The sequence below is a fragment of the Sinohyriopsis cumingii genome, unplaced genomic scaffold (genome assembly GCF_028554795.1).
Source record: "Sinohyriopsis cumingii isolate HCF-2022 unplaced genomic scaffold, ASM2855479v2 utg001164l, whole genome shotgun sequence".
Classification (NCBI taxonomy): Eukaryota; Metazoa; Mollusca; class Bivalvia; order Unionida; family Unionidae; genus Sinohyriopsis; species Sinohyriopsis cumingii.
Genome location: NW_028315966.1, coordinates 89,529 through 113,596, shown reverse-complemented (window position 1 = coordinate 113,596; position 24,068 = coordinate 89,529). Strand labels below are relative to the sequence as shown.

Below are 24,068 nucleotides of genomic sequence, written 5' to 3'. Positions count from 1 at the left end.
ATACGTTTCGGTATTTATCAAAGAGATCCCGGGCCTCATTTCTTTGACTTTCCGTCAAGTCAGGACTCACATTGACTTCAGTCTTCCCCATTTCATGCTCGAGCAATCCATTCAAATTAAACCCTGTAAGGGACTCTTGTCCCTCATCATCATCCTTGGAGATGGCTACAAGGACCACATTTAAAGCTCCTTGTCCTGTTTGCGCATTTGCTAGATCGTAATAGAGTTTTAACAAGTTAGCATGTAACATGCGGAACTTTTCCCCTACATCAATAGTGTAATTCATTCCTTCCTTTTCATCTTCGTCGGTCTACGGACCCTTCCATTGCAACACTAACTTGTTTCTATCACTTGGAAGTAAAACCAAAACTCTGTCCCTCTTTTTGAATCTTCTATCGCGAGCTTTGGAATTATAATACTGCGCGGCGCAACCACTAGCTTGCCTCAACGTTTTGTTGGCTATTGCACAAGTCTCTGAACCTTTCTTCAAATCGCATACGTCCTAGCATGTGGTTCGAGTTTCGTCATCTGCGACATCATCCGACCATAGCTGTCTTAAAATCTTCATCGGTCCTCGTACCGTTCTACATATAAGAGTTCGAAGGGCGAGAATCATAGGCTCTCTTGGGGCACCTCTCGGAACGCGAACAACACTGCATGGAGATATCTGTCCCAATCGTTCGGATGTTCCACACACATCCGTCGCGGCATTTGGTTGAGTGTTCTGTTGAACTACTCAACTAACCCATTGCACGTTGGGTGATATGGAGTGGTCCATAATTGCCTGATTAATAGAAGCCTACTAACGTTCGCCATGAGTTCTGAAGTGAACTGCTACCCACAGTCCGTCAAACTCTCTTTCGGTAGCCCTAGCCTGCTAAAATTTCCACAAAGGCTTCAGCCACTCGCTCAGTTTCGATGGATGGTAGAGCGATGGCTTTCGGGTACCTGGTTGCATAATCGGCCATGGTGAAGTTGCATCTATTCTTTAGTTCTGTAAGGACCCATAATGTCTACCACCAAACGTTTGAATGCATTTTCAATCAAGGGCATTTTACCTAGTTGTATGCGCTTAACTCGTTCTTTATATTGTGTTTTATTTTTTGTCAAATGTCACACGGTCTGCAATATCCAGTTACATCGCCATGGACCTCTGGCCAGTAAAACTCCATAAATAATCAGTCTTTGGTTTTCCTAGACCCCAAATGACCCCCATCGTTGACTCATGTGCTAATTTCAACACATGCGGTGTATAGTTCTATGGCACCACTACCTGTGTAAATCGAATGGTCTCACGAGTAGTGTGCTCTGTAAAATAGTGTTAAATTTTCATCTATGACTACCCCTACCTTTGCATTTCATGACTTCCCCCGAAGCGGCTTTCTTTCTGATTACCGAAAGCGACTCGTCTTCAGATTGTTCTTCAATTAATGCCCCTTTATTTATCATTGGTATGACGTTGGGTTCTTTTAGCTTTGGCAAAGGTTTCTTAAACTCTGCGGCTTGCGATATAGTTTCAATCGCCATGGAAGTTGGGATATCGGCCATTGCTTACCCGGGCGCTACGGGATTCACTACTCCTTCTATGTTACCTATAATTAAATCATACAACGGTAGTTTCACGCAACATGCTGGTACCGCACCTGTCCAATAGGGTATTTCGATATGGACGCATGCAGTCGGCACCTGTACTGCGATATTGTCCATCATTCTGACCGACACTGTTTTTCCCAGGTATTGATCTGGCCTCACCAGACTCTGCTTAACAACGACAGTATTACACCCAGTATCTCTAAGGACTGAAGCTCTGACCCCGTTCACTAACCCCTCGCTCTGTACCGCAACATTTAACATATTTGGATTGGTGTTACCTTCATTGCTCTCAACACAAGCTGATGAACCTACCATGTACGAAACCCCTACCGTTTTTGGTAGATCATTCTTAAGCTTCGTACATGCACTAGAAATATATCCCCACTCTCCGCAACTAAAACACTGACTTTTCTGTCTAACCTGACTTTTAGATCCCGTCTGATCTGACCTACGCAATTCCCCCTTTAGGTTTTGTGGAAAATTCATGCCAAACTACTCCTATATGAATTCATCTTCTTACTTTCCCTAGGAGCTCTCATATCACGGGCCACCACATTTAGAACCCCTCCGCGTGCGTCCGCAAATACAACAGCTTGCTTAGCCATCTCACTTGCAATATTGATCATTTTCCCTTTTAAGTGTAGGAATAGTTCCTTACTACATATTAGTAGCATACCGCATCATAAGTCTTTGCGACTCCCCCGCAAGATATCCAACGGAGTAGGTGATTCGATATCCTATATACAGACTGGTCGAAGCTTTCTCCCTTTTCTGGTTTACTAAATCGGAACTTTTCCTTAAAACCCTTTTCAGTGAGCTCAAACCTTTGCAGCAATGTGTCCTTCTACAAAATCGTAATTCACTGCATCCTAGGTATCCTTGAGTACACTTCTAAAGCCCTACCTTTCAGTCAAAGTGCTGAGGTGTAATGCCCAATCTTCCTTTTTAAGTTTTTGCGCAGTAGCATATCTTTTGAATCTTAATAGGTAACTATCCAAGTTATCCATATTTTCTTCGACTACTGGAAGTTGTGGCTGTTTAATTTACCCAGTTGCGATTCCCTATCGCTCTCCAGTTGTTATCGTTCTAACTCTAACTTCTCTCTCTCCAAAGTTTCCATTCGCGTTATTTTCTTTTTCTCGATTTCCCCTTCTAACTCTATTTTTTCCCTGTTATTTAGCAACCCACTTGGCTCTCTCTCTGTCTCTGTCTCTCTCTCTCTCTCTCTCTCTCTCAATAAGCGCGCTTATTTCCAATTTCTCTTTTTCAGCTTGAATCCTTTCCTTTTCGGCTTGTCGATCTTCGGCATGTCGCTCTCTCTCTCTCCCTATTTTTTCTTCCTTAATATACTGTCGTAAGGGTTCCACTTCATATCCCAGTTGTTTACCCAGCTCTGCCAATTCGCAAGTGGACGACATAATCTTGAATAGGGTTATGACCTAATACGAGTACCAAACTAAATTACTGGCTTTCACAAAGGAAAATGAACACTTACAAAAATACTCTGGTGCGCCAAACACATCACCTTAATAACACTGGAACATATGGTGGTCTAGCCAAGCCACATTTCGTAATAAAGGTATTTAGTAACAAAGTGGCACAGGAAATTCTCAGAGTCTTTTAGTGTCGGGTACTTTGCCTTTTTCTGAGAAGTCTTCTTCTAATCAGAGTGCTCTTATTCAGGGAGTACGGTTCGGCTTTGATAATGTTCCTCTCCATTGTGTAAATTTGTTATCAGACTTAGTCTCAGGACCTTGGACGGTCGGAGCAGTGCAGTCTTTGCCAATCGAGGGTAAACGTTACTAGTCAGTGACGTCGCTGGAGATAAGATTGTGCTTAAGATTGTGCTTTATTCACTTGTAACTGACAAGCCTTGTTTGGACCAAAAATTAAAAGTGATGTTTGTAAATAAGTGACTTTTGTAACTAAGCAGATCTTGTCACACTTGTCAAATCTTAGGAAACCCCAATCAGAAGATACCTAAGGCGCATCTGCAACCTATTCCTGCATTTGAAGAACCATTTATCAGAATATTTTAAGACTGTGTCGGTATCTTACCTAATACCAAGTCAGGCAAACAATACTTGTTGACCATAATTTATGTGTCTACAAGATTCCAAGAATCAATTCTTTTGAGTAATATTACAACTAAAACAATAGTAAAAGCTTTGATAAAGTTTCTTACTAAATTTGGCCAAACAAAAATCTCTCCAATCGGATCAAGGGTCAAATATTATATCTGGAACTTCCAAGCAAGTTATGCATGAATTTGGCATCCATCAGTTTAAGTCTTCTGCTAATCATCCCAAAAGCCAAAGGGCATTAGAAAGAATTTGATCAAATTTTGACAAATGTGATTCGTTCATATTGTTTTGGTACTGGAAAAGATTGCGACAAATGTGTTCATTTACTGTTGTTTGCTGTTAGGGAATCAGTACATGAATCTTAGGATTTAGTCCCTTTGAATTAATTTGTGGACGATTGAATTTGTTAAAATAGAAACTTATTTCAAATCTTTCATACGGAAATTAATCTTCACGACTATATTTATATTTTTAAATACAATTTGTGAAAGGCCTGTGAAGTTGCAAGAACTAAGTTGCACTTTATTCTGTCGAAAATGAAACTAAAGTTTGACAAAAATACAAAGGAAAGGAGTTTTCAGCCTGGTGATAGAGTTTTGGCTCTTTTGTCCATACCAGAAATATGCTCTTCAGTTGAATTTTATACAATTTGTTTGTTCTCGCTCATTTCTATTACTTATTTTAAGACCATAGAGTCGTAATACTATGTCAATAAGGAGGGTTGGCTGCCTTGGGAAGGCACTTAATTCCCATTTCCTCGTCATCATATATGCGAAATTTTCTTAAAAGGGCCATTAAACCAACAAAAGGAAAGATACATAAAAAACACTCCAGTGTTAAGTTGATAATAATAAATTGGTTACTTATTTAACTCTGATGCGAATAGAAATGTACTTAGGGTTGGTAAAATAGCTATATAAATGTACTTAGGGTTGGTAAAATAGCTATAGCAATGTACTTAGGGCTGGTAAAATAGCTATAGAAATGTACTTAGGGTTTTTAAAATAGCTGTAGCAATGTACTTAGGGCTGGTAAAATAGCTTAAGATCCCTACTACATTTAAATGCTAGTATCGATAATCGATATTTATTTTATGCCATGCCGTGAATTACTGGATTTTCCAAGTAAATTAAAAGTGATAATTCACTCTAGTGAATTACGAGAAATAATTTACTGCTGCGTCGATAACAAGACGAGGATAAAATTCGAACATACTCATACATGCTTACATGGCTTTGGGATAAAGTGGCTACCTCATGTCAAAGCCAATCCCAGTTCTGGGATAAAGTGGCTACCTCACTTCAAAGCCAATCCCGGTTCTGGAATAAAGTGGCTACCTCACGTCAAAGCCAATCCCAGTTCAAATCCAACATGTGGCAAAACGTTTTTATTCTTAATGAGCTATTTTCTTTTGAATTGGGAAGGGGAATTATGTAACATTTTACTTTTTCTGTGCGAATAATCACAAAATACAGCAGAACATAAACGTTGCTAGCCTGTACATTTTAGCATAAACTGAAAAGAAAATTTGCTTGTTAACGAGTGAATAATCGTTGGTGAAACATTTAAGGATTTTCATCCACTTGATGAAACACACCTATTATCTATTATTCACCCATCGCAAGCAAAGACACACACACACAGATATATATATATATATATATATATATATATATATATATATATATATATATATATATATATATATAGTTATATATATTTAATTTACATTGCGTTCTTGAATTTTGTTCATGGTTGAGGGTTGTGGATAACGTTTTTGCATGTTGTAAGTAGTATATAGTTTTTACTAAAATTTGATATCTCGGCTTAATTTTGTTTATGAGTTAGTGGAATAATACTTTAATTTCCAGGAAAATGCTACTGTGTCGTAGGGGAATTGAAAATTTGTAAAGAGGTGTTTGGTAAACAAATTATTCATTCCTGATTTAAGATCAGTCTGTAGAATCAGTTACAGTGGTGTCAATATATAATTTGAGATGAATTATTTATTTAAATTATGTAGTAGATTTACAAAGCGCTCAGTGACTTTTGGAATAACATATTATTTTGGAATAATATTCAAGACTATTAGTGCATCTGGACATTCAAAACTATTGGCACATCAGGTGATTCAAGACTAATGGAATTCATTCGGAACAGTCTATACTTTTTGACTTGTGATAGGACATTTACAATTGTATGGAATTTTATACACCTTTGTTTTTATAAGAGATACAGCTTCAGCAATGAGGTCTTGACTCCAACTTGTTAACGTGTCCGATGATCAGACGATCGAAAACAGTGAGGTCAATATCATATTTTTTTTCTGTTCTTGTCTCTTGATAAGTTTTCCATTTATCTATCATTATTGCCATTTATTCATTTTAATGAATACTTCATATTTTATAAATTATACATGCGTATGAAAGGAGCTAAAACGCTGACATAATTCGTCTTCTAGGATCCAAGACTACACTAACTGCATTATATTTAAGCACAAGTAAAGTATTTAAATGTCTCCAAATCTTTTCACCGTCTCCTGTTTGATTGCGCTGAAAGTCTGACAAACTCGATAGCTTCTTTATAAATGTCAACTTACATTTTGACCTACTCATTTTAGAAATTTGCAATATTTAATAATGTTTTAACTCCTCATTTTGCAGGACGAGCATATCTCTTTGGAACACCGCTCAATTTTACGTTCAGATGTACTGTATATAAAGATTGTTACCCGTCTCTGCCTTTAAGAAAGTGGCATTTTTACCCTGATCCTGACTTCGTTATACAGAGGATCGATGGAAGGGTGATCCCATTTATTGGTGATCTTGCATATCCATTTCTAAATTTTACATTCTTGGACATTAAATTCTCTGATGCAGGGATCTACTACATTCTGCAACAGTGGTATTTAGCGAAGGTTGCGTTTATTATTCAGGTCCAAGGTAGGTATGGTTTTTTTCTTCATCTTATCTGTTCCCCTTTGTAATAGTTAGGTTAATCTGACTTTGTTCAGAAGGCGTGACGCTGTTGAACCTCAGGATGAAGCAAGCAAATTAGGAAGATAATAATTATAATAACAGTCTAGAGGATATTTGCTTCAAATGAGTGAATAACGGAGAGAGAGTAAAATATACAGATGAACAATTTCCATTCTATTACGATTCCCTCGAATGTGTTATTTCAAAACATCAATGACTGTCAATACAAAAACGTATTATTTATTTCATATTCATATAAGCTTTTAAACTATCTTTATCCAGATTATATATATATATATATATATATATATATATATATATATATATATATATATATATATATATATATATATATATATATATATATATATATAACCTAATTGAACTAAGATCATGAAATACTGAGCGTAATCTCCGATCAACAAGTAACAACGAACTTGAGATTCCTTAGTCGCAAACCAACCATTCAAACACTCTATGACAGTATCAGCATCTAACTTTTGGAATTCCTTACCCCTGTGGATTCGTAATTCAATTTGCCTTCCTTCGTTTAAAACCCAGTAAAGAAGTTCTTTCTTGACAAGTTGGAATGATATATTAAAGCTTCCCAGTACAGAGTTTTATCATTATGTCCAGAAATAATATGTGAATGGTTTAATTTATGTTATGCACATAGGACTACTAACATATGAAACTATTTTTTTTATAGTATATTGTTCATATATGTACCCAGGCCTCACCGGGTGCGGGGTGGGTGGGTTACATATGGCCCGAGCCTCAACCCCTAACGTGCCTTGAAAAGTGATTTTTCAAGATAAACGATTCTGTAAATAATTATATGTATACTAAGTTGTCGTTTACATGGTTATACGCTAAATCATATGCGCTTGTTTTGGCATTTGATTAATTTCAAAATTTCAATATAACCGGGGCCTAGGAGCCTCAAATTCCCGATGTGGCCCTTGCCTCTCTCAACCTCTGAAGGGGTCTGTATGTACCTGTTAAGCAAGTCTTAATTCATTTGAAATCTGTGTGAGTGCGTGTGCGATCATCCCTTAGTGTGTGTGTGTGTGTGTGTGTGTGTGTGTATTTTGAATAACGTACAATGTTACAAAAATTTAGGACTACATGGCAGATGGGTCTTTCATGACCAAATGTGTTATCCTCGTTAAATAAAGAGTACTATTATTTTCATTTTATGCTAGAATTACTGGGCTTTCTTTTCCAAGTAAGATAAAGGTGATAATTCGCTGGGTGAAATACGATACATAGTTAATATGCTGCGTATACTTTTCGTGTCCTATTTTACTTTGAATTGGGCGTAAGATATATGTAACTGTTTATATTTTCTCTGTGAATAATCACAAAACGGCAGAGCATAAACTGTAAACCGCTGACAACGCGCTGAATCCATTAAGAAATATGCAACCTCAATCTGACTTTTGAGCGTAAAATAAAACGAAAATGTGCTTGTTACTAGTGAATAACTGATATATATTTCATCCCGTGCTTAAAAACTTAAGTATTTCCACTTGTGGCTCTGCCTGTCTTGGGAACACTGGCGTACTAACGGCAAATGGCGCCCAGGGCGACGATGACTGTCCACGGGCCTCTGGCATCCAGGGTTTTGGCACCCAAGTCCTCTGGCGCCCAGGGCAACCGCCCCGTATGCGCTCCCAACCATTATTATTATATAATAATAATAATAATAATAATAATAATAATAATAATAATAATAATAACAACAACAACAACAATAATAATATTGAGGACATTTGCTTCAAACGAGTGAATAACGGATATATTTCATCGAGTGATATATATATATATATATATATATATATATATATATATATATATATATATATATATATATACACCAAACAGAACGGAAGTGCTCTCCCTGCATGATACTTTTTACGAGAGAGAGAGAGCTATATACCAAACAAAGTTGAAAGTATTATCCCTGATTTCTACATGAGAATGCTGGATAATATTAACAGAACTTTTAAATAACAATAAATAATATTATGATACAGGCTAGCGAATTTTTAATTATTTAAATAATACAAATCGCATTAAGTAAAATCTCATTAGTACACGTCACCATTCTACCTCTTAAAGCAGGCGTTCATTCATTTAATCGGAGACTCTCTGCCCAGGCAAATATCTAACTAATATATTTACAACATCTAAGGGAACATCCAAAAGTAGCATATGTCGAAGAAAACTTAGGTACACTAGATTCTTGTACGCAGAACAGCATCACACACTAAGAGTGACATTAGTATTACAAAACAGACCTTGTGTGCAAAGGTCACAAAAAGTATTTTCGTCTATAATATTTAAGTAAGGAGCCATCAAGAAATAGGGTATCGATTAACTATATTAATTAAGTTATTAACAGCATCAAACATGAGCGCTTAACACGAATACCTAACAAATATTAGGTACACAAAACTGTGTACACAAGGGACAGACAAGGAGAATACAGAACATAGACATAATCGCAACAAGTACAAAACGGGTAATATTCATGAAAATGTATTAACAAGCGTACCCCGTTTTAAAGAACACTATCATACACACATCATAACATAAATAAATGCATTTATTTCACTTTTGTCGGATAAAATAATATACAACTGTAAATAATATATGTTCTATTTATTGTTCGTTCTCTGACAATGACACAGGGGTTAAAAATGCAATAACAAATACGCATGCGCTCACCAAAGCCGGCATAACTGATGCATGATACACCGCAAGGGTAAGGTTCACAAAAATGAATTTTAGTTTCTTCCACTCAAGTAGACAGCTGTATTGATAGTGGGTTTTGCCCTTCACTAGTAAGGGTATGGTTCGCCATCGGATCAAATGAGAGCAGGCTTAGAGACATGCAAGGATGAAGAACTAGGAAACTAACTCATCTATGGGGACTTGATGCCATAAGGTGTGTGTGTGTGTGTGTGTGTGTGTGTGTGTGTGTGTGTGTGTGTGTTGGGGTATGGGAATACATGCCCCAAATTTACAAAAATGTGCCAAAGCGTTTAAATCAAGATAGCAAAATGGCAGATTAAACCCAACAAAGTAATGAAATTTTATTCAAAGAACAACCATTTTTAGGTGGATGGAGTTGGGTAAGAAACCCAGTACACACAAAGCTTATGATGGAGAAGGAAAAACAGGTATAAAACCTTTATATTTTTGGAAAAAAGGAATTTGGGTCGTTTCCAAAGTTGCAACGAATAAAACTTTGTTGGGACGAGACTGTGAGTTGCCCATACAGGTGATTTTGTGCGATAGTAAAGGAAGTTGCTTCATGCTCTAACGGGTCTTCTATTACCGCTTCTTGAAAGATCCAACAGTGTTCTCTAACTCTAAATCGCTTTTTTTTCAGACTATCCGACACGGCCAATAATATCGGCTCAAAACTTTAGTTCCAATTCCGATCAAGGTCTGCTTGAACTGATTTGCACTTCAGAATCGAGAACGCAGCCTGTATTTTCTAGAAGCCCTCTTTCCTATCATTGGAAAGTCAATCGACTCAATCCTAACACTTGCTTTAGAAAGAGCGGACCGGTACTTACTTTGTGTCGTGAGTCTTGTCACTTGGAGGCGAATGCCACTATCTATGTAACTTGCACGGTTGAAGAAGATGGGTTAATGTCAAACGAAAGCGAACCATTCATTATAAGGCGTGTCACTCCATTAGTCCCGGTGGAACAACTTCTTAACACGACACATGTTTCGGTGTCAGCAGAATATAAGGGTAATATATACTAAATTTCATGTTGCAAGCAGTAGGGATTTGTTGAACACAAATTAATTTGTAATTATCTATAAAGATAACTTATTTACCGATAGGGTTTTGCAAAAGTTTTAATTTAGTAAAGAAGTAAAACAAGAACATAGGAAAAGGTATAAAGCATCAGAAATAAACCCGTTTGTTTAATTTAATAAAACATTGCTTGCTTTTTCCAAATTACATAAATATCTTTAAAATATTGTACAATAATGAAGAGGACAAGCGTGACCATACTGCTTTTAAATATAGCGCAAACATGTATTTATAATTTTTAATTATAGATTAGTTTTGAATATAGCACGTGTTAAATGGCTTGAGGTTAGCAAGGATTTGTTATTACTCTACCAAATATACGTCGACATTCTTCGTAACTGTTGATAATCTGGGTAAGTTAAATATACGTGTATTTTAAATTATGTGAGGTAATAATTTTCCAATAAGTTTATTTGGTATTTATCCTGTAAACTGTCAACATTAAAAGCTGATACAGGTTGAAAAACATTTTTTTTTAAATATTTTTTCCATGACAAAACTTTGCGGTATTTCTCATCAGAGTGCAATGTGAAGCATAAAGCTGTTAACCTCCTATTTTCACCCCCGGTTACAATTGCTGCTAGCAAAGTGCGATTAACATAAGTTTTGTTTGAAATTTATTTTATGAACGTTTAATTTTTGGACTCAGTTATAATCAGTGTTTTGCAAGTAAAAAATTTATACTTTTCATAACTACCGAAAACTGGGTCATGAATAATAGACGCAATATTACATTGCTTGTCCTATTTATAAGTTGCATGAACTTTATTTTTTACCTTTAAACTTTTCTAGGATGAAAAATTATGCATGATTTGGTACATAACTGTCATGAACTTCAAATGCGTTGCTGTGCTGATTTTTTCTTCTTCTTCAGATCATACAGGTGGCCATAGTACTGGGGCATTGATAGGTGCATGTTTGGGATGTCTGGTAGCTGGATCGGTACCATCTATATTCTTAACATTACTCATCATTAGAAGAAGCGTACTTTGCAGGAAAGGTAAATCGCTTCCCTGTCAAAATTAACGACGTAAAATGTTATTAGTCAGAATATTATTCCAAAGACAGCATTCATTGTATTAACAAATACATTTTACGGCATGTTTTCAAAATACGTTATAGATTTAAGATAAATATTTTATTCATAATAGCTGCGTTATTGTGTAAAATAGTCAAAATTGATCCTGGGTCTCATAAAATTAAGCTTAACTTTTGTAATACTATGAATGTTCTGCGTAATAGTTTCAAAACCTTTATGATTTCATGTTTCCACATTCAATTAAACCTTTAAATGTCCTTTTTAAATTGGTTTTTAGAAATAGTCGATCAAATATTAATTTGTTAACTTTTGCCAGGAAAAGAAGAATATTTGCAAGCAAGTGCTTTACCCAGGAGATAACTCTGAATTAACGACATGAGAATTCTTTTTATTTTCAGAGGGAGAAAGGTAAGCAAGTTGTTTTGTTGAAATCATGTAAAGAAGTGTCAAATTTATTTTATTTCTACCTCTTGAAGTTGCCGGAAGGCAACAAAATTCTAATTACTCCTATAAAAATACATCTCATTCACAGCTTTTGTTGTTAAAGTAATGCCCAGTGTTTTGTTCAAAAAGGTTTGATTTCATTTTATGTGGTACACGTTTCTCCATTGCATCCGTTATTTCTTGTTATTGAGAGAGGCATATGAGTTCTACAAAATTACCCATATAGTATGGAATACACTATTTGAACGTTTAATAATTATCCTTATCTTATATGTTTTATAAATTCCCTCACTTTGAAATGTTCCTGAATGGAGAATCAATTGGAATTTTTTGTTACCTTTGTATGATTAAGGTCCAAATGAGAAAAGGAATAAATCCGTTTGCTATCAAGGATGTGGAAATGTTAAATGTGACTACGACTTACCATTTTCACCATCACTTTCTTTCATCTTCACTTAACCGAAGTTTTAATAACAAGATAGGTTGTTGACAATACAATGACTTGCTTCAACTTGTAAAAAGAAGACAGAAGTATATATCTGCAACAGCTGAGTAAATATGAGTGTCATCGGGAAAGTCAAAGGGCGTGTATTAATCTTTGTCGTAAATTATAATAAAGAAAGGATTTCGTTTTAATGTTTGTCTTCGCGAATCAGTACTCAGATTGAACATGTTTCTTGGATGCGTTTCCGAATGTATTTAATGCAACTTAAAATTTTCTAAATGATTCACCTGACGCTCAGCCATATGTTTATTTGATAAAAAGTATCGACTAAACTATTGCTAGTAACTTTTCTTACAAAACTGCTAAAATCAATAATTATTATTAGTAAAAGAGAGATAATGCCCCCAAAAAGTTAAAAGTATATGCACTTTATGAATGGTAATGCAAAAATATCGAATTATACTTGAACCAGTTAGAAAAGAATACATCATTACGAATTCATATGTGCAGTTAATATGGGTGGATGCTTAGTCAAGAAAATCCAAGGACTGTTACTATGATCAAAATCCATATTACTATTGCCATTTAAATTTCAATGTCACTTTTAAGTGAATGTATTCCACACACCCAAAATTTAATAAAATGAAAAGAAATTGTTTCAGCTAAAGCCATATTTAGTCAGCCACCCGTATGTTATATTACGTGTAATCTGTGTCAAACCAAACCACAGGAAAATGCATAGTCCTGACTGCTGAAGAAATAATCTTATTTCAGGCAGAACATTATAGTATCCCATCTATCTTTATCGCAAGGCGAACTCGTATTTCTAAAGATGATACACTTGTACTAAGAAAGTCCGATGTAGCTGTGCTCTGTTCTAATTATTATTGCCCACGTGAACTATTATTATCCAGATAAAAGCCATTATATTGAAAATGTAAAGGAACATTGCATTTCTTGTTAAAATGCAGTTTATTTAAAAGTTATTTTCGTTGTATTCCGACAAAACGAAGATGTACTTTTAAGATAAAATGTTGACACAGTGATGTCACTGCTACATTGCTCTCGATTCACCTGTGACAGATAACAGGAAATGAGCAAAAACCCTTCAATCGGCAATTGTGCACAGGATAAAATTATTACGAACTGAAAGTAAAGAGCTTCCATTTGATGAGATAAAAATAACGAAAACAAACAGAAACTGCATATGATATCCATTCGTAAACCTGATACAAATTTACTTCGCTATGCGGATATTTGTTCTAAAGTGACACGATACATTGCCGGTTTGAATTTCAAACACAAAAATTATGCATGCAAGCAAATATATATTTTATACGTTTAGTATCGGGACATTTGTAGAAATGTATAGATGGAACTGGGCGATATGATCATATATTGTTGCACATTCGTTACATTATACTGCCAAAATGTCATTTACAGTAAAAGGATGATACATAGTTTTTTATTGCATTTCTTTGTTTGTTGTTGTTGTTGTCTGAGCCGTTTTGTTTGGCATATGTTTTCTGACTTAATTTAAGTTTAAGATATGAAATATCCTCGGTATTTATTTAACGTCCATTCCTATATCAATAACAAGATACAAAAATGTTTTATGATCAGTTCAAAATCAATAAGTCAAAACTATGTTACCCTGTTTACTTACTGATTAACTCATACGTGTAGATTATATCTGTCCCTACTCTAATAGAACTTTTGGTGTGTAATTATGATAAGAGATGCATTTAAATACACCTTCCTTATAAGTAAGCATCTGACCTTTTGTTTCGTGCTCATTGACTGTACTTGTCAGAAATGTGAACATTTTAAATGCAACACATGCATGACACTCACTTCAAAATTATTTTTCAACTGTTAGTTGCTACAGTTCTTTCTTCTCCAACCCATATTTATATATTTAATTCATTTTGCAATCACATCTGTTTGTTTAATTTATGTCAAAATCTGGGTCTTAAAGCTTGGCCGGTAAGCTGTCAACAGCTTACTCATGTTTTGTTTTATAAATGTCTTTATCTATTTAATCATTTTACTTTATGTTTAAAAACTGCTTATGATTAAGTATAGATTTAGTGATTCCAATTTTTGTACCAGTATGCAATCGTACTAAAAGCATATTACTTCAGCTTTAATTCTAAGCTCCAACTTTCGTATTATTGAACTTTGCATTAATTTCCATTTTTCCTCAGGTCTCACTATAAACAATTACGATTAAAATAGTATCGTAACTTCAAAAGTCACCAAAGCGTTTTCACAATTTTTTCTCTTTTTTTTGTACAAAAGTTTTTTACTTTAATTTTAAAATAACAGCGACGATCAAGTTCTGACCGTATGGTTAACTATGCAATGTGTGTTATCACAATACCGAAACTAAAATGTTCATTGACATGCAGTGTATTCCTAACGATATTGCCATCATTCTTATCATTTAAGGTAGAAAAGAAAAGATTTTTGGTTCCATGTTATTTTTTTATACCGTAATGTTCAATTTCAATTATTCGCATTCTTGCTTGTATCACATTGAAATCAAATTTTATAAAACTGTTTCAGGTATTCTTTACATTTTAGGTCTGGACAGATGAATGAGATCAACGAACTCGCCTGAGATAATAAAATGTCGCACCGATGTTTTGCTCTTGCAAAACTATCTTGTGAAGACAATAAAACAAAACGTTTTGACTAATGAGTGTCCTGACATTATGTCTATATATGAGACATACTAAGGAATACAGCGACACTTTATGCAGTTAATGTTTATACTGTCATGAATGTATTATCGCAGTTTCATTCTATACAACGAACAATATACAAGTGTCAGAGTACAACTATAATCTATGTGTGAACAGACACGCTATGAAAGTGCACAGTTTTGGTATCAGTTATCAAAGGAACTATCAGGTCAATCTTAAACAACTTGCCATAGTTTTAATGTGCTTTGTTTTTCCAATTTACAACCAACTAATTATATCATTTAAAATAAGAAACTAGCAAATTATTTTCATTTTCTACGTATATTTACAGATCAAAATTCATTCCGAGAATCAATACCTTTCGGCATTCGAAACTTTCATTGTAAATGATAAACGCACTCATGTGATAATGTATGTACGTATGTATGTATGTATGTATGTATGTATGCATGCAGCTAGGTCGGTAGGTATGTATTCTGGTAGGTATGCGTGGATAGAATGATGCCTTTAATTTGAAATTGTATTACTTGCAATTATGAATCCCCTTAATTCAATAAAATGTTTGACATACAAAAATGTATTCGTCCGCTTGTGTGCATTTCAAAGAGTAACCTTTAATTTTTGTAAATTGATGATAATGCAACATAAATATTTTCAAAATTATTTAAATATATGTAAAATATTGGATTTTTCGAGAGGATTGTTCTTCACAGCGGTGCACTTTATAGCTTCGTTCTTGACACTCGAACATCCAGAACGCGTTCTCAGGTCAGGAACTCACACATACATTTTGTAGGTGTGATCTTTTAGAAAACAGACGGAGGAGATGTGAGTGGCACTAAATTACTTTTAAAAAATTTAAGCTATTCATTTTTTCTATCGTTCAAGATCATATGGGAATCATTGTATCCCAGGCTGAACTGAAGGGGACCTTGGAGCAGCGGTATGCCCCAGAGGAGTGGCATGCAGGCCCAACGATGTGTGGACACGCCCTGGAGTCACACCGACCACTTCCACAACTATGTGTTAAGCAGAGGGACCTATCTACTTTTCCAAGCAAAATCTGATCCTGATGGCTGGGCGGATGAGGTCATAGTTGACCCAACGGGCAAGCGGTGAACTAAAAAGTGCTGTGGAGCGCTAAGGCATTGATGATGCACATTATGAATCATGACCATCAACTAAAGCAAATGGAGTCTACAGCCATACCGATTATTTGTGCCACTGGGAACCGGCTTCCGATTCTGAGAAAGTCCCTATGCAACGAATTTCCCACTTTAAAAGCTCTCCCGCGACCGGAGAGCTGCGAATCGAGAGATGACCACTGGCAGTCGTAGTTGCAAACCTACACGTAGTCGGTCGATGGACAAGTTGTCGTTCTCCTTCATATCCAGGACAGCAAAGGAGTCCGGCTACATCCAGAGTGACAAAGGTGCCCTTTTTAGAACAGCACTGCTCATCCCGTACAAAGACAGGTCTATACAAGGTGACCTAAACCGTGTCAGCCCTTCATATTCTGTCCAGTTTTCCGCGACTGACAGATAATCCTTCAATGCGATCGAAATGCAGAACATAGCAGAACAAATAAACGGTGGTTGGGGGTTGGGGGAGAGAAACTTATCATGGAGCACGGAATGTCTATACACTCCTGCATAGAGACATGTGGGGCACCATCCCAAAGACCAACAGGCACTTATCGCCAGAGAACTAGCACCATTATCAACCTGGTATCACTCAGTGAGATCCGACTTGCTTGTAATGGATCGCTGACTAAGATTGGAGGTGGAGACACATATTTCTGGAAGGGAAAATCAGAAGAAGAGGACAGGATCCATGGAGTGGGACTCGCCATTAAGACAAGCCTACAGAACCACCTCGAAGACCTATTAACCTACATCAACGAGAGACTGAAGAAACTCAGTCTCCCTTTGAGTGGTAAACACTTCCTGAAAAGTATAAGTGCCTATGCACCAACCATGACATACCCAGAGGAAAAGAAGGAACATTTCTAAACCGCCTTGGACGTTATCATCACCTTTCTTCCGGCCAATGATAAGCTGATCTTGTTGTGTGATTTCAACGCTAGAGTTGGCATTGACCAAGCACAGTGAAGTGGTGTCATCTGGCAAAATGAACAGTAACGACCTGCTTCTCCTGAGCAAATGTGCTGAACACAGCCTTGTGACCTCCAACACCATATTTAGACAAGCGGACAAGGACGAGTCAGCGTGGATGTACCGAAGGTCTAAGCATTTGTACCTCATATACTCTGTCATCACCACGTAGAGGAACATGAGAGATAAACTAATCACTAGAGCTGTGCGCGGAGCAGAGTGCTGCACTAACCACAATCTTGTCAGTACCAAGCCTAACCTACACATCATCCCAAAAAGAGGAGACCTGTATTCCACACAAGCAAGTTACAGCACCCGTAGCACAACCGGGACTTCCAAATCAAGATGGATAACAAGTTGTCTGTCGAAGGACTACTGACTGGAGGCCCAACTAAGCGTTGACCCAGTTCTAAGAGATGGTGACAGAAACAGCTAAGTTAGTCATGGGTTATAGGACAAGAGTCCACCAGGACTAGTTTGATGAACATGATGAGAACATTAAGATCCAAATTGAAGAAAATAACAAGACATACTCTGAGTCGCAAAAAACCCCGAACTCCATCTCCAAGAAATATAAGTACAAGTACCTGCAGGTAAGGGCTCAATGGAACTCAGAATGCATAATAAATAGTGTGAAAACATGGTTGAGGAAATCTAACAATATGCTAGTATGAAGAACTCTAAAAAGTTATTTTGTGTCATTAAAGCTGTTTATTACCCTTCTAGATCATGATACAGCCTCTACTCTCAGACGATGACACCATAATCATCAAAGACATGGAAGAGATCAAAGCAAAACGGTAGGAACATTTTAGTCAGCTCTTCAATCGTCTATCTACTGCCTATAGAGCAACACTGCAACAAATCAATCAAAGACCCGTATACGAAGAGCTGCACTTGTCCAGATCTGAGGAGGAGGTGCGGAATGCCATTGAACAGATACACTGCGGCAGAGCACCAGGTACAGATGAAACACCTGCAGAGTTATTCAAGGCTCTTGACACAGAAGCATTTGCAACTTTCAGTGACATCCTCACCATCATCTGTGTCAAGGAGGGGATGCCTCCAGATTTACGAGACGAGTCCACTGTACAAGAATAGGTGCTAGAGTTGACTGAAACAGCTATAGAGAAATCTCTCTGCTCTCCATTGCATGGAATATTCTTCTTCACACCATCCAGGACGGGCTTGTCACAATCATTTCAAAGGAACAAGTGTGAATTCCGTCCAAGCCTCAGCACAGTCGACATGATCTTCTCTGTGCATCAGATACAGGATAAATGCAGAGAACAGTACATGGATCATTGCAGAGTGTTTATCAACCTCACCAAGACTTTCGACTCTGTAAAAAGAGAAGCGTACCTGTGCTGTTCAACCTCTTCTTCACCCAAGTCCTGCTCCTTGCAGCGAAGGACCTAAACATTGGAATCTACATCAGTATTACATCGATGGAACTCTGTTTGACTTACGTCGGTCTCTGCATGAACATAAACACTGGAAAGATTGCTTTTCGAAGCTCTCTTTGCTGATGAATATGCACTTATGGCACACAAGAAAACCCACTTGCAGACCATTGTGGATAAGTTATATGAGACATACAGGCTGTTTGGTCTGACAATAAACCTGGATAAAACAGTTACTTCTTCAGTCAGCTCTTTTCATAAACCATCTGCAACCCTCCATTAAGATTGAAGGGAGACAGTTGAAGAACGTGGAGAGCTCTACATAAATGGGAAGCACAATGTCTTCAGATGCGTTGCTTGAGACTGAAATTACAGTCAGGATCCAGAAAGAAATCCAGAGCCCTAGGAGTACTTCTTCTCAGAGCCCTGCAGCAAAGGAACATTCGGATGCCCACCAAGATCAAGATATATAAAGCTGTCATCCTCACCTCCCTGTTCTACGACTGCGAAATCTGGAACGTATACTAACGGCATGTAAAGGACCTGGAGTAATTCCACGTGCGCTCTCTGCGGTAAATCAAGCACATCCAATGGCAAGATAAGGAGTTCAACATAAACGTCCTCAACAGGGACAGCCTTCCTAGCACTGAGGCACTGCTTTTGAAATCCAAGCTCAGATGGCCTAACTACGTCATTTGAATGGAGGAGAAAAGAAAACCGAGAGACCTCTTCTATAGTGAGCTCAAGCAGGGAAAGCTGAAACGGGAGCCCCCATGAAATGGTACACAGACAATCTTAAGAGTAACCTGAAATGGAGAGGAATCCAACCAGGCGAGCTGAAAGCTTCGGCCAAGGACCGGTCCACCTGGGGCAAACTCATCACAAAGTCTGTTGAACTAATGGAGGATGACGGCCGCCAACGACTCATAACCATGAGAGAAAACCGGCACATCGCAGCATCCCAGACCATCACGTCTGCAGACTTCCCATGCACAGCCTGCAGCATCCTGTGTGCATCCAGCTTTGGAGGACACATGCGTAGTTACCGTCGGATGTACAAATAGGGTCATTATCGGACACGATGGACAACCAGAGGTAATTGATATACTCAAATACACATTTTCCGATTGAACTAGGCCCTACATTCCTTTCAAATGTTAAGCTGATAGGTAATATTCTTGTTGAGCTATTCTTCAATAATTCTCATTCTATAAATAGTTTATGGGTCTTAAAATTAAAACCATCATATCCGCATTTTCGCAAACTATATATATATGTGTGTGTGTGTGTGTGTGTGTGTGTGTGTGTTTATTAATGGCTTCCGTACATAAATAAATTAGAAGATTGTGCTTTACGTCTTAAAGGAGGATATGGATGAAGATTTATATCCATTTTGTTTAATATATTTTTTCTTTAAATTTTAGGGTTCCTGTTGAAATTAATGATGAAATATGTTATGTTACAGATGATCTTACTTTCCGAATGGAAAGGGGTGAAATAATTTAATGCATTTTCCGCTCACATTTAAAATAAATTCCATGAAAAATTGTCAACTTCAATGAGTCAAAACGTATTAATTTAAAATCGCTACTGAATAGAATGCAAAGATTTAATGATACCATGTTTCTTTCTGTCCAATTTTACCGCCCCAACCAGCTTTTACGTTCCATTCATCAGGTCAGTCATCATCGTCTGATCTGCAGATCTGTCGATTTTTAAAGACAAGGATGTTTAAAACACCAGCCTGGAAAGTGACAGTTCCGGTGCTGAGGTAGCAGCTCCTCTAAGAAGTTGCTGGCCGGCAAAAGCGGATAGCAAACTCTGTTCTGGATGTTTTAAAGGAATATTGTGAGAGACAGATACATGAAATGAGAAGGCATGAGCATATTCTTCGAGAACAACGAGACCAAAGATAATCAAACTGTAAACGGCTTTGAGACATTTTGTAAACACCAAATTCATCAGTGGAATACCATCATGATAGAGAATATTATACACTCATGATATTTATGATGATTGTCACAGACAGTATTACTGACTAAAAAAAGAAATATTTGTAATAGTTGGTAACTTGAAATATATTGATTTAGATTATACTTTCCTAAGCTTTATAAACTGCATATGGTGTGAAATTTGTATATCTTATTTTATACTCATATATTTCACCATGATTTTAAAATAAATTATTAATTATCGAACCTCCAACGAACTCGGCAGGCGATAGAAATGGGTTCCGTCTGTCCATCTGTTCGTCATAGTGCTAATTCTGCCGTTTAAATAAACGAATCGACCATTCATTTCCTGGAGAGGCCTGGGATTTTCATCCACATGTAAAGATTTTGCTCGTTTAATTCAAGATAATCAGGGAAATAAAATGTTTTGCAAGCTATTTGTGCTTGAACTTATTATTTAGACCCTTCCCCCCAATAACTGAGTCATCATTCCCTACAAGTTGTTTAGTAAACATCAAATTGTATACTCTATAACACACAACGCAGTAAAATAAATTGAAACGTTCCTTTTAAAATGTCTACAAAACCGTTCTAAACAGCCAGGACAACCAGTGAGGAAACCACGGCAAATTAATTTTCTATCAAAATTCTATGAAGTGCAGAGTATGAAACTGGAGGGTGCAACAAGCGTATTTAAAAATACACGCTCTTCAGACTCTCTGTTGATTGCATCCATTGACTGTTTCAGTCAGTCTAGGCTTGTTCTGTTGAGCAGAGAATTGTAATCGTTGTCTTTTGAATTGGTAATGATGAATCCAATACTTATATTCCCGGACTGGAGTTTATAGCTTCATTAAATTCTTACCTTTTTAATTTACTCGATTATGCACGAGAGGTTCCTCAGGTGAATGGAACCATATTCACGATTGGATGTCATGACCGAGTTACGTATGACACAATATTCAATGATGTAAATTATTTGCTGATCAAAACTAAAATTGAGAATGTACATCCAACTCACCTTTTCGGTGGCGGAATGTCCAATTCTTGATTTCTTTAACGTCTATCAGAAGATGAATAAGTCCTTCCTTTTGAAGCAGACATATTTGTAGGCAGAGAAAATTTCCTCGGCGTAAATTACGCATGTTTGGGGATGACGGAGGGAAAGAGAATGACCAGGTTTGATTGGCAATCCTGTTAGCTTAATATATCAATGCTCTGGTGTAACTTTGGCCTTAACCTAATGACGTGTGTTTTCGTCATAAAAATTGTGCCTATGTCCCTCTCCGCTACTGCAAACGCTAGGTACAACTATGAACAATGCACCGGCTATGCATGTGTGACTCTAACATGCTAACGTGTCTCATGATCACATAAAGATATTTCGTTCATCATATGATTATAATCAAATTTTCACATTGCAATGATTTCATTATATCTCATAAAATTAGGTAGGAGGAGCTAAAACATGGCAGTATTTCGTCTTTTAGAGACAGGTACTACTCTAATTAAGTCAAATGTAGGCACGAATTAAGTATTTGTGTTCAAATATTTTATCCAACTTTTGATTTCTTGCAAGCTTCCAATAGTCGACAATGCTGTCAAGCTTTCCTATGAATATCAACTTATCATGTAGATCTGCTGTCTTCAGCAATCTGGAAATAAATAACGCGTTAACTCTTTTAATAGTAGACACACACCACAGAGAATTGTCCAAAGCAAACGTTTGGATGTATAGCAAATTAAGTTTGTTACCTGTCTCTTTACCTAGAGCTTATCACTGACTTCGTTCTACGGAGAATCGATGGACCACATATTTTCAGACTAATGTTTGATAACATTTAAGTAAATGATGCATAAGAAGAAGGATCACATTTGCTCAAACTATTATTCATCCTAATCTTAATTTTAATAGTCTTGAAGATTATTCTTTCCTCTGCTTGAATATGACACCTTTTGTATCACGGGTTGATTGGTTTGGCTGCTTTTATTATTCAGGTCCAAGGTATTTTTTGTCTTACATCTTTTCGGGGATACTGTTGTCCTTTAGAGTAGTTTTGTTTCGATCTTACTTTTTTTCAAATGGTGCTGTAGTTGTATGTGGGGGTGTAGTCGTTGTCTAGGGGTGGGGTTCTTCTTATAGACTTTAACGAATTATGAGAAGTTCCCCTGGTCCTTATTCAGAAGGTTAATTCTGGACACTATATTATTTATTGACTAAATATATTTATGGCTACGAGCCCCCAGTCAGCAATGCCGACAGTTAAATTAAAAGAAATACAAAGATGAAATTTAAACAATAACAATTTAATAAATGAAATTTAAAAGAATTTAAAGTAATCAATGTCTCTCTTTCACCCAATGATCCCTTTGATCATCATTTGAGTTCACAGTGTGAGGAGATTTTTCCCTTCTTGAGTGCTACTCATCTAAATCTCTTCGTTCCCTTGTCTTTCTCTCCTTTCGTGATCTCCACTTCCGCTTCCTCTTCTATAATCCTTGTTCCTTGCCGTTATCTTGACTTCCGGTTCCTCTTCTAGTATCCGGAACCCTTGACGGTATCCCTTGAGGTCACCCGAAACTCACTCGGTATCTCTCACCGTCACCCGAAATTCTCTGAACTTCTCTCGTCCCCCGAAATTCTCTGAAATTCTTTCGTCCCCCGAAAGCTTCCTGTTGAAAGGTATAATGCATTAGCATAGGGTTATAAAAATCTTCCCTCACACTACGTCACTGAACTGAACCATCAGTTTAAGGCAGGACATTTGGGTCGCGCATGCGCACACATCGAAATTCCCATACACCTCCGCCGCTTACAAAAATGGCGCCATAACACAATCACACAAAGGATTCAAATATCTACATACTGAGCCCTATCAGTATATACATACAAAATATTTCAAATATGATTGTACTAAAATATTACTACGATTAGTAATATGACTATCTATATATTTATATATATTTCCTACACAAGCGTACCAAATCCACAATATTCACATTCAAATGGTGATAAACGGCAATCCGTTACTCAATGGCAAAATCTATCATTACGTAAACAAATTTCTTGTCTACCAAAATATAACTACGCAAAGAATTACAATATTAATTCTTATAGCGGCTAGCGAGCAATACAATTCTTCACAAATACAAATCGTCCTTTCAAAAGGGCGTAAACGTAATAATCCACGAAATAATATGCACACATATTACTAGCGAAAGAAGAGAACATTTTCGCCTCACAAATAAGGTGTACATAGTAACATTATGAATAATGATGCAACGAATCAACATCGTAATCAATCGTAAACAAAAGTACTAGCTAAAGTCATGAAACAAATGCAAAATATTAAGGTCATAATTAACTATTCATACTTCAATACAAGTAAAATGTATACATACGACAAATTCTCTTCAATTAACAGCAGTCGTATCAAGCAGAATCAACGTAACATCAAACTTACCTG

The 24,068-nt window shown here is 36.7% G+C and overlaps 1 protein-coding gene across 3 annotated transcripts in view; it reads left to right on the top strand.

Moving 5' to 3' along the window:
- The window catches only part of LOC149772820 (uncharacterized), a 79,175-nt gene extending 58,137 nt beyond the window's left edge, over window positions 1-21,038 (top strand). Inside the window, exons 3-8 of one of the 3 annotated variants that reach the window (XR_016417586.1) lie at window positions 6,341-6,619; window positions 10,056-10,427; window positions 11,371-11,496; window positions 11,934-11,943; window positions 15,011-19,744; window positions 20,327-21,038. Coding sequence is in view for 2 of the 3 variants with exons in the window: in XM_089947244.1 (XP_089803370.1) it covers window positions 6,341-6,619; window positions 10,056-10,427; window positions 11,371-11,496; window positions 11,934-11,943; window positions 15,011-15,047 (824 nt within the window). In the remaining variant the exon portion in view is untranslated. Of the gene's footprint in view, window positions 1-6,340; window positions 6,620-10,055; window positions 10,428-11,370; window positions 11,497-11,851; window positions 11,944-15,010 lie in introns of all 3 variants that reach the window. The other 2 variants (XM_089947244.1, XM_089947245.1) reach the window with 2 other exon arrangements.
- Window positions 21,039-24,068: the final 3,030 nt, after the last annotated feature.